The following is an 11,964-nucleotide window of genomic DNA, read 5'->3' on the forward strand; positions in this document are numbered from 1 at the left end:
GATATCTTATTCTTATAGATTATGTGAATAAGTACGTATTCAAGTACGTTTTGAATAAAACGTATCCAGACAAATGTATATCATATTTTTACCTCTTCCTTCATGCAGATGTATACTCTTGCCTAGAGGGTTTGATGATAGATAGTGATAGTGCTCACCTTATTGGAAAGGTAATTGGGTAAATATTTGGTTTTAGTGTGTCATTCAAACACAACTATATGTTAACTTCTACATTAACATTGCAAAACTCACAAATTCCACACACACATTTCATGATTCACAGGATCCAAATTACACCAATCCTATTTACTTTGCAGAGTGCAACAACAGCATAAGTTTGATATACTGAGCAAACAGGCTTGCATTAGTTCGCACTATTCAAGGTTTAAAGTAGTTAAGTAACCAAATTGTACCCGGTTATGTGATGCTAAGTATATACCTTATAGGTATAATGTTGCAAATATGTGGTGCTTATTTCATCCATAACTGCTGCAAAATTGCTTCTTTAAAGGAGCCAATCAGTGTCACTGCCTGTTCCTCTAGAGACGCAATATTGCCTAGTAATCTCAAGGTGCACTTGAGGTTACTGGGCAACATTGCGCCTCTAAAGGCGTAGATAGTGACACTGACTGGCTCCTTTAAAGAAGCAATTTTGCAGCAGTCATGGATCAAATAAGCACCACATACTTTTAGGTGCAACATTATACCTATATATATGGCACAAAATCGCACCCTCAAGAGAGGCTACAATCTTGGAACTTTGGGTGCTTCTTTGCACCCTCAAGAAAAGGTGTAAAGTTGCACCAAAAGTAGAGGCAAGAAACGGTGCAAAGTTGCGCCGAAAATTAAAGGGAGAGTGATCACACCCTCAAGAAAGGTGCAACTCAGCACCAATTAGTGTGGGTGGAAAGATGCACCCTCAAGAAAAGGGTGAAACTTAGCACCACTTAGTGTGGGTGGAAATATGCACCCAAGGGAAGAACTTCGCACCCTCAATAAAGGGTGCAATGTTGCATCCTCTATGGAGGTGCAAAGGTGCGCCCACAGGGTGCAAAATTATACCATTGCACCATGGTGACACTTTTGCACCAATTTCTTGAGGGTGCAAGATAACACCCATAGGGAGCCACCAGTGTGACATCACTTTGCACCCTTAAAAGGTGCAAGAGTGAACCATTTTTTCTTAGTGTGCATGTGGAGTTTGTTAAAAACAAGGGGGGGGGGGGGGTTAGTGGTTGGGACAGTTATAGTTTGCCCTAACAAGCTGGTACGGATTTATAGTAGGCATTTTTCACACATTTTCATTGTGTATTTCACAAGAATTCAATCGAACGCAAAGACGTGTTCTCTTTTCTTCACTTATGCACATATGGGTGTACAAGAAAAAGTGAGAGAAAAAAAAAAGATCAGAGCAAACGCAAACATGCCACCGGCGACACTTCGTGGTGGAGTCAAGAAAAATGCAATTTGCCATTACACCACTGACAATTGAGAAGGACACAAATGTATTCACACATTAATTACCAAACACTCTTTTCTGACCCAGCCCAGCGCGAAATATTAGTCGCGCGAAAATATCCACTTTTACAGCATAATACATTTGATCAGCTGTTTGAGGTTAAAAATATAAATAAAATTATTTCCAAAAACAATTAACCTGACATTACCGAAAAAACAAACAAACAAACAAACAAACAAACAAACAAACAAACTACTCTGATCACTCATTGAATTATACAAAAAAATACACTATTATGATAATAATACATTTCAGTAGATCCACCCAACATAATCATATTCCGCATCTAATATACAAACATTTGGAAATTTGTCTATAAATATAATAGTTGGATCATCACGTCCAATATGTTGCTACCAGGTTTCATATAAAAATAATGTCTAGCGCTGGAGATACAGACAACGATGCTTTTGGAGAATATGACGTCTTGCAGATGTCACGGTTGGGTGATCGCAAGGAGGAAAATATTGAGTCCATCCCAAGATCATAGAAAAATAAGTGCTGTAAGTTTCATGACAAAAGACCCTAAACTGTTGCTTGGGACAATTAATGATTCCCAAGCAATGTATAAAAAGAAAAAAAAGATTTGAAAACAATTAAAGAAACAAAGAAACAAACAAATACACTAATTCGTTCAAAAACATTTAGATACTTATTACACGGAACACCGAGTTATTTGACGAGAGAACAAAAACAACAACAACCAAACAAAATAGAACAAAATAACAAGGCATTACTTACCAGACGGCTGCCACAGCAGAAACGAGAACCATATTGAGACTAGAATTCCCTGGAATTCATTGTGAAAAAAAATCGAAGCCTTCCTCAATAATTGTAACAAAAATATAACGAGTAAGATTTTTTCTTTGTATGTACTGTCAAGAAGTACTTAGTAGGCCTAATGGACGCTATAGCAGTCATTCAAAATAATTGCGTCTGACATCATCATGTCTTCATTGATGCCAATTAATGTATCCACAGCCGGGCTATTTGAAAACTGCTGAATATACATTAAAAAACATTGGTTAGAATACTAGAAGCAACACCGCATACTTCAATGTGCTATATTTATCATGATAAGAGCATTATAAATCAATTATCCACTAAAGCACATGGGTACGAATGACCGATCTTCTTATTTGGTGAGGGGTATCTCACTTGTTTTCAGAGTGAAATAAGCCTTAGTGATACTATCTATAAGATTTTATTCAAATAAGGAATGAATTGAAGTAGTCCAGATGACCAGAATGATTTGTCAATTAACGTTTCGGAAAGGGCCCCATTTCATGATTTTTCACTATATGAAGAGCTTGCTCACAGAAGGTGGTAAATCCATTGAAAAATGATGGATGATGGATTTGGCCTTTTTTGGAAGCAAACTCTTCATATTTACAATCTCGTTCTATTCATATTGCCAAATACCACCTTTCCTGTCATGTGGATGTGCTTGCAAGCAGCATATGAGGATTACATGAATAATCATTACATCACAGATGCTTACCACAGTTAATGTAGGAACCAACACGGTTCTTGGTATTTCAAAGGATGATCTTTTCTTTCTGCTCATGGGGAAGGTTGATGTACGGACTGGCTTATTGTGCCAAAGGGTGATAAAAGATTGACAGAAACCAAAACCAAATAAAATTGTTCCTACGTCATATATACAAAGTGGACTTTAAGATAAGCAGAGCGTATTCATGATTTCAGTAAATATAATGAAGTGTTTCACATTATTTCTGTTACCGTCGTAAAGGAACAAGTAGGAAGTCATTTATCATCATCTAGACACGCGTCTTACAAACACGTTTTCGAACCAATCTAATAATATTGATATCAGATTTGGAAGTAAAAAAATAAAAAAATAAATGACATCGACATACAATAATGACGCTTTTAATTGACAAATTCTACCAGGATATTCAATGGCAGGGCCCTCTGGTAGAGCAGTGGCAACACTGAAGAGGCTACCCTGGATAAATAAGACATTATTATTATTATTATTATTATTATTATTATTATTATTATTATCATTATTGTTATTATTATTATCATCATCATCATAAGTTAAAAAAATAACCACCGACGTCGAAGCACAATACTATATTCTAGACGTTTTATGCTGATTAGACTTTCCAAATCTGGTTCATCGGCGATGGCCTAGTAAGTCTGATGAACACTCGTGTTATCCTAATTTTGCTCAATTTTTTGTTGCTAGAAATTGAGATACATTATGTATAGTTGCTATTCCAGTATTAGTTCAAGAATCTACACGCCAGCGGGTTGAATCATTTTATCTTAATAATTCCAATTTCCAAATGCTTCGGATGTGACTTGGGTACTGGCTTCAATGCGTCGGCTCGATCACGGCGTTTGGTCATCACAATCTGCTCAAAATAATGTTTTCATCTGTCTATAATGACAACTTACCTTTTTGTCATAAGGATTCCTCAGTCTCTTCATCTTGTTTGTATTACAAGATTTCTCAGACACTGTTTCCTCTAGCATGCCTTGTTTCAAATAACATGTCATGTAAACTTTATTATGCTGTACTCAGACAAAATTCTCTCATGAACATGAAAACTCAGTTGTGACATGAATCTCAGCCGTATCGATTTTGATAAGCCCCGTTAATGATTTGTATATACGGCTGCTTGTGCTGTCGCGTGGCCCCCAAATTCACGGGAGTGAGGAACTGTAAAACATAAGTACCTACTGTTGACGAAAGACATGCACTCAGCTACATTCAACTGACTAGATGAATAATTTAAAGAATAATTCATGGATTAAGTGCCAACAAGCGTACTTTAAATAGCTCTTGTCAGTTCGTAATTTCTTTTATTTTATTCATTCATTTCCGTTTTATTTCCATTTCCAAACACATGAGTATTAAATACAAACGTCAAAATGATGGTTCATTCTTATAACATAATTATAATGGCACATGATCAGTAGGAATACATCTTGTTTCATTAATAACTTGATGGAAATAAAAATTGAGGGGGTGCTGAAAAGCGAACTTGTATAGTGCAGCCCCCTCACTTACTTACGTTACATCACTACAATACATTTTAAAGGGTGTGTACAGTTCTTGTTGAGGTGAGGAGTTAGCTTTTAACGTTTTGCGAGATATTCTGAAATCATTCTATGAGATGTCAAAAAGCATGCAATTCTAAGGGTATCAAAAGTTTATTTGATGAAAATCGGTTTTAAAATGGCTGAGATATCCAAAAACAAGTTAAAACAAAGAGATCCTATTATGAAAGGCGTGGCCTGTCGCCATTTATTTTTATCACTTTTTTGGATATCTCAGCCATTTGAAAACCAGTTTTCTTCAAATAAACGTTGAATCCTTCTTAAAATTACATGCTCTTTCATATGTCACAAGAGGTTTCTCATTATCTCACTTAGGAATGTTCAAAATATGAATCCCCACCTCAACCAGTATTTGGTGTATACAGTCCCTTTTAATACAAAGCTTACAAAACTACAAAACATGTACCGAACAAATTCATCAGTGTAAGAATACACTTATCATTATATCGATGGTAACATGAGGCATACGCATGCACACACACACACGCGCACTCGTATGGGCACACACGTGGACACACACATACACATGCACACCCATACATGCGCGCGCCTTCACGCTGGTGCTAGACAAAGCAAACAATAAAAAACAGAGAAGAATGAGGGAGAGGAAGAGAATAGGTAAAGAGAGAGAGGTGTCAAAAGAGCGGAGGGCGAAAAACAACAACAACAACAATTCCATTTTAGGGAAACTGATCTCTGGTAGGCTATATCATAAAGTACTAAGATATTTCGTCCAAATGCTTTCAAACTAATAGAATCTTGTATGAATGTTTTTCGAAGAAATTCCATGATTTGTGTGTTCATTGTGCTCATCAGCTCATCTCCCTTATTATGTATTTATCTCCCCTCCCCCCACCCTCTACTGCCCGGTTTCTCATTCCATCTCTCTCTCTCTCTCTCTCTCTAATCTCTCTCTCTCTCTCTCTCTCTCTCTCTCTCTATATATATATATATATATATATATATATATATATATATATATATATAATATATATCTTTTTTTTCTTCTGAGGCTCACCCAATGTTTTTATTGCACGAAATCCATTCTATATTTTTTCACACTTTTATTTCGTGTACCATATTAATCAATACACAGAAATTTGTCATAACAGGACCACGACATCATCTGTAAGAACATGTTTGTGTAAGAACAATGTTTACTATCCATGACATTCCTGCCTGAAATTTCAAAGCTAGATGAGAACTAATTTTTGTATATTCGTACGGAGTGTGTCACACAATAATAGCGATTCTGCAGTCTAAACACCTACACACTAAATGTACTTAAGATCAAACATGCACGTTATATCCCCCTAAACTGCTTGTATTACACGATAGTTAGCACAGTGCCAATTTTGTCGTTCAAACAGCATGTTGTCAAGTAGCAAGTGCAAGTAACATATAGCTTGTACAGCCGCATCACACATTCATTGCATGATAAATAATAGATAAAGACGTTTCACAGCAGCACGGTGTTTAAAGCGTCTTTCACAACATTATATTTACTATTCATGACATGTCTGACAGGAAGTTCAAACCAAGAGATGTCATTAAATTCACCGACAGTGTTTTACAGACAGCGATGCTACAATCTGCATACGCACAGAATAGTTTACATTCAAAAGTTTCATGCAATACGAGAGATGCATGCGATACCATCTAAAACTAAGGAATTTAGTACAATTTTTACATGATTATATATTTTTTTATTGTAAGTATGTTGCTCAGATATCATGTTGTTAAGTAGCAATTGTAATTTTCATATTCTATACTCTCTCTTTGTATTACACGATATGCAGCACATTTTTCACTTCATTTTTTGTCTGCCATTTTCTTTTTGCTCAAACAGCATATTGTGACAAAGAGAGTACAAGTTGACATAAAGCCTGTAAAATCTGCATCACTCATTCACTACACGCTGAATAATAGATAAAGAATTGTCATTAAAAGTACCACGTCAGAATCTTTCACGGATTTATGATTACTATTTATGTAATGCCTGACAGAAAATTCGAAACCAGAAGTCATAACATTCTCTGACTGTGTTTTACAGACTGCGATTCTGCAAGCTATATATACACGCAGAATAGTTTAAATTCAATAGTTTTATGATGCATGCGATACTATCCAAAACTTTTTTTTTCCATTACAAGGAATTTGACACAATTTCTACATGATTGTATATCTACTTCCTGTAAAGTTTTTGATCATATATCATGTTGGCAATTACCAAGTGTAAGTTACATATCCTATACTATCTCCATCACTCATTCACTGCATGTAATGACTGCATACTTATTTACAGACAGGGAACTGTCATTGAAATACGAAACAAACATAATTACCCATTATTCATTATGTGTACTTTTCACGGCATGCTTGACAAAAAGTTCAAATTAACGCAAAACGTGTTTTATCTTCTTATGGTTTCTTTTTTCACGAGTAGAGATTCTGCAACCTTCATATAGCCAGAAAAAAAAAGATAGATTTCGCCATTCAAAAACGGACGTGACGCCCATTTCCATTACCATTCGTGTAATATGCATATGTATAATAATAATAATAATTCACAACATTTATATAGCGCGTTATTACATATACCTTATAAATGCAATTATATGTCGTTACTCATCATCACATGTATCTTGTTGATGTACGTTTATCGAAATTACTACAAATTTGTTTTGTTTATGCATTGAATATAATTTCTCCTGTTTATTCAATGGAAATGAAAATAAAGTTGAATTTGAACTTGAAACTTCTTTTAACAACACGAAATTCAATCCACAGTTTTTGGTATAATCTTATAACAGTTACTTATGACGAACACAGTCAGTGTAACCAGCATGATCACTAGGAAACAATTAGAGTAATAGAGGATACTTTCGTTAGAAACTACTATTTTACAGTGACATATAGGCAAACTTATAATCTTTTTAACAGAGATATAATAATAAGCACACATTGCACGCCCGGCCATTCCACAATCATAATCATTTCATATTGCAATTAATGCTTTATTGTATTTACAAGATTTCGACCATTCTATGTATTTGCTTACCACAACGTGTTTGGCCAGAATGTATTCTCTACACTGTGGTTCAGCTGGAAGAATGTGGGAATTGTTATTTTGCTCCACCATGTATCATGGCCTGTTACGTCACTAACAATTTGATATCATGAGAAACACGATATCTGATGTAAAACTTGGTCCCTTGTCCAACATTATTTGAAAAATCCATCAGAGAAACACAGAGAGTGATGACAGTAAAAGGATAATGGTCATTAACGATAAGAAAGTGAGACAAGTAGTAGCTCCATGATAATCGTTGGCAAGAGCGTCTAATATACGCTCTTGCCAACTATTACCATGGAGCTATCACATATGAATCTCTTACTATTGTGCCATTAAGGTTTTCATCAAGTCAATAACTCGTCTTTTTCGGTGTGGGAAACGGGAGGGGAGTTAAGGGAAAAACTGTAAACTATGAGCTCAATAAACCTCGTAAACTTTTGGGTAAGTGCTTTTGTTTCGCTTTAAGTTCATTTATTTCGCATTTTTCTGAATGGGGAGGGTAGGGGAAAAACAATGGTTCTTTTAACCTAAGTATAAAGAATATGTCAACTGAAAAATACTTATTTTAATGATATCATAGTGATATCATGATGATACAGAAATTGATTTGCTGAAAATAATTGCTGGAGACAGACATGCAATTACTTTCATGTATAATATTACACAAATTCAAACATTCATAGACATGGAAATAATGAAAAAATGATTCAGAACAACACAATAGACAGTTTCATGATGAAGTGTCATAATTAGGCGAGAAAGCATAATCATTCAAAATCCACAAACAGAAAAAAAGGCATATCGATAGATATCTACGTTTTGCCGAATGAGTTGTCAACAAAGCAACTGGCTTATGGTGGTAAGTAAATCTAGGCACAAAAACAAACAGAGCAGAAGATATGAAAAAAATAAACAAAACAATTCAATATATATGAGGGATCAGTATACAAAGAAGCCCTCAAATCTCATGTCCCAGAACTTCGACTCTCATCGATGCATAGCTCAGGAACGTGATTGGATGGAACCTGACGTAACGCGCCCTCACCGGCTTAGGTAGTAACGAAGTCACGTGGGAGTCTCTGTCATAATTAGCTGGGTACACCTGATATGATATCACATACAAAGAAAGATAAACTTTAGCACAACAGTCAGGTCGCAGCACTATAGAGATGATGAGGCAGAAACATGGGATTTGCATGCATAACGCAAGGATTCTTCTCTGTCCACTTTGCATTATACTCGATAAGATGAGACACCGTTTTTTGAAATTGCAATAATTGATGATCACAAAGGTGTGTGTTGAAAATACGAGCATGACAGCTGATGGGAGACACTTAGAGCTTTATTAGTTTTATTAGTATGGTAATTTGACCCTCAGTAAGTTATCAAACATAACGTCGAAAAGATAAACAAAGCATTAACAGATTTCATGTTCTTTCTTTTATTCATTAATAAGATTGTTGAATCAATGTGGTTCCTTTTAACAATTTGTACAACATTTGAAAGTATTTAATTTAAGTGTTTTAAGCAGTTCATGAGCCAGGAAAAGAAACAGGCAGAAGCAAAATGTAAGAACGAATTTTGCATTTCAGGTCTGTTATTAACTAACTGTAAACCAAAGAATCACAACCTTGATGTGCGCCCATTTACCTCATATAGGCAATATGCGGGATTGTTTTGTTCATTTTCCTTCGTCTAATCTTAGCTTAGTAGCGAATTTCAGTAGCCAATGAGATGCTTTCTCATTTTTCCTCACGTGCAATTGTGTACTCATGTGTATTTTGGTAGCTCCTGACTGATTAATAATAGTAATAATAATAATAATAATAATAATAATAATAATAATTCAATTCAATCCAATTTCTTATTTCATTTTTCAACATGAAGATATAAACATCACTTCTTCTTTTTGTAACAGAAAAAAAGGTGCGTAAAACTATGTGGGATGAAAAGAATATAAATACAATGATTGTAGCACCTTACAATAATTATACATTATCATAAAACTCAAGTGATTTGAAGTAAGAAAACAATGTGGACAATTCGAAAAATGGCGGGACCCACTAAAAGGACAAAGCTTGTAGAATGTGGGCCCCTCGGAGGAAAAACATCAGTTGAAAGCAATGACAAGGTCTGGCTTGAAACCCACTAGAGAGACAGATCAACAAAACAGACACAATAAATGTGCACACGTAAAAGCATGAAACGGGTCTGAAACAGGAGTAACAGTAAAACAGAGAGTTGACTATGAAACGAGACAAAATGAGACAAAACTAACATAACAGTAAGAGAACAGAACAGAACAGACAAAAGAGACAAAAAAGTTCAGCAGAGACAGTGATCTCGTCGGAAGTATGGAGAGAGGGGGAGAGAGGGAAGGAGAGAGAGAAAGTGACGCGAGAGAGAACAATGTTCTAGAGATATAATCGCGGAAATATCCTAGCGTTATTACATGAGTATGATAATAATGATAGAATATACGTAGCTATCAATACGTGGTTCCTAGATAAGGGGTTATAACAGTTGGTTAATCCAAATCAGTAGAATTATCAGATTGCAGTAAAACAATTTTCAGTTTCCTTTTAAATGAGTATATAGAGGGGACATCTTTAATATCGGAATGCAAGGAATTCCAATAGCTTGGGCCGGTATAAACAAATGTGTTCTTAGCTAAAATCGTACGAAGAAGAGGTAAATGATATTCATTAGAACGTAGCTATCAATACGTGGTTCCTAGATAAGGGGTTATAACAGTTGGTTAATCCAAATCAGTAGAATTATTAGATTGCAGTAAAACAATTTTCAGTTTCCTTTTAAATGAGTATATAGAGGGGACATCTTTAATATCGGAATGCAAGGAATTCCAATAGCTTGGGCCGGTATAAACAAATGTGTTCTTAGCTAAAATCGTACGAAGAAGAGGTAAATGATATTCATTAGAACGTTGAGTTGGATATTCATGAAATGACTGATTTTTTAGGAACATGGAATGAAAAATATCAGGAAGAGAGTTATTGTTATAGCTATACAAAAATTGTCCTAAATCAAATGAAAACAAATCTCTGATTTTTAACAGCTTATCAAAAGCAAACAATACATCTGTATGAGAGCGAATGGGAGAATAACAAATGACGCGGAGAGCTTGCTTTTGCAAAAGGAACACTCTATCCAACAAATTTTGGTGGGTGTTGCTCCAAACTAAGACTCCATAATTAAGGTAAGGCAATATCAATGACGAGTATAACAGTAAGTAATGATTTTTGTGGGAAACACAATTTTAGTCTATTGATACCACCTATATTACGTGAGATTATATTAGAAATAATATAATCAATATGCAATTTCCAAGAAAGCTTATCATCTACAATAATACCAAAAAAAAATGAAATATGAAATTCATTGAAATATGAAACTCATTCTAAATAATGATTATAATACCACTACTACTACTACTAATAATAATAATATGGATTTATATTTATATAAATCCACTCTGTAGAGTGCTCAAAGCGCATACATACTATTATTGCCACGGTGTCTGAATGCAATTTTTCCCGCCAGCACTGACAGTGCTCACTCTCCACTCCCTGGGGAGCATTCCAGCCATTTTACAGGCGCGCACATGTTGATAACCCAACATAAACATTCTTATCGTATACCGGGCACCCATTTGTACTCCTGGATAGAGAGTAGCAATGTGGATAAAGTGCCTTAATAAATTGCTGAAGGGCAAATGTGTCGGGGTTTCGTGGGGCTGGAACCTATGAACCTAAATCACGCTCATGTGATTCACAGACGTGCGCCCTTGTCCACTCGGCCATGCCACCTCCACATAATTAGAATCTATTAAAGTTGTTCCTCATATTAATGCGGAATTAATTGAAAAGTAGGCATATTTAACTACACTTCAAACTGTTCCAGATTGTTCTTAAGATCTATATTTAGTCATAACTTCATATTTATTTACTTTTTTGTAAAATAAACTAATCACAATGACACATACACCTGGAAAGCTGGACATGATTCATTTGAAATTATATCTGTCATAATTATTAAAGTAACTACAAGCTGAGCCCTCAATTATGTATACAAAGGTACTGTCAAAAGACAAGATTTGGGTGTGCTCCTGCTTGACTGTTAAATCATATCAACAACAACATAAAATCCACGTATTTCGAAGAGTGCACAATCTGTACATCAAGTTCTGAAGTCATTTTATGATACTATTATTCTCACTGTTGCTGTTGCTGCTGCTGCAGTAAAAAGGCATAGCATT

At 35.2% G+C, this 11,964-nt stretch overlaps 1 protein-coding gene across 1 annotated transcript in view; it reads right to left on the reverse strand.

Moving 5' to 3' along the window:
* Positions 1–8,646: 8,646 nt before the first annotated feature.
* The window catches only part of LOC139734660 (uncharacterized), a 42,956-nt gene continuing 39,638 nt past the window's right edge, over positions 8,647–11,964 (reverse strand). The window contains exon 12 of the mRNA XM_071645448.1: positions 8,647–8,790. Within this exon, the coding sequence (XP_071501549.1) occupies positions 8,647–8,790 (144 nt within the window). The remainder of the gene's footprint in view (positions 8,791–11,964) is intronic.

This window comes from Diadema antillarum, unplaced genomic scaffold (genome assembly GCF_040938485.1).
Source record: "Diadema antillarum isolate AM-2024a unplaced genomic scaffold, OU_Dant_1.0 seq00000538_RagTag, whole genome shotgun sequence".
Lineage (NCBI taxonomy): Eukaryota > Metazoa > Echinodermata > Echinoidea > Diadematoida > Diadematidae > Diadema > Diadema antillarum.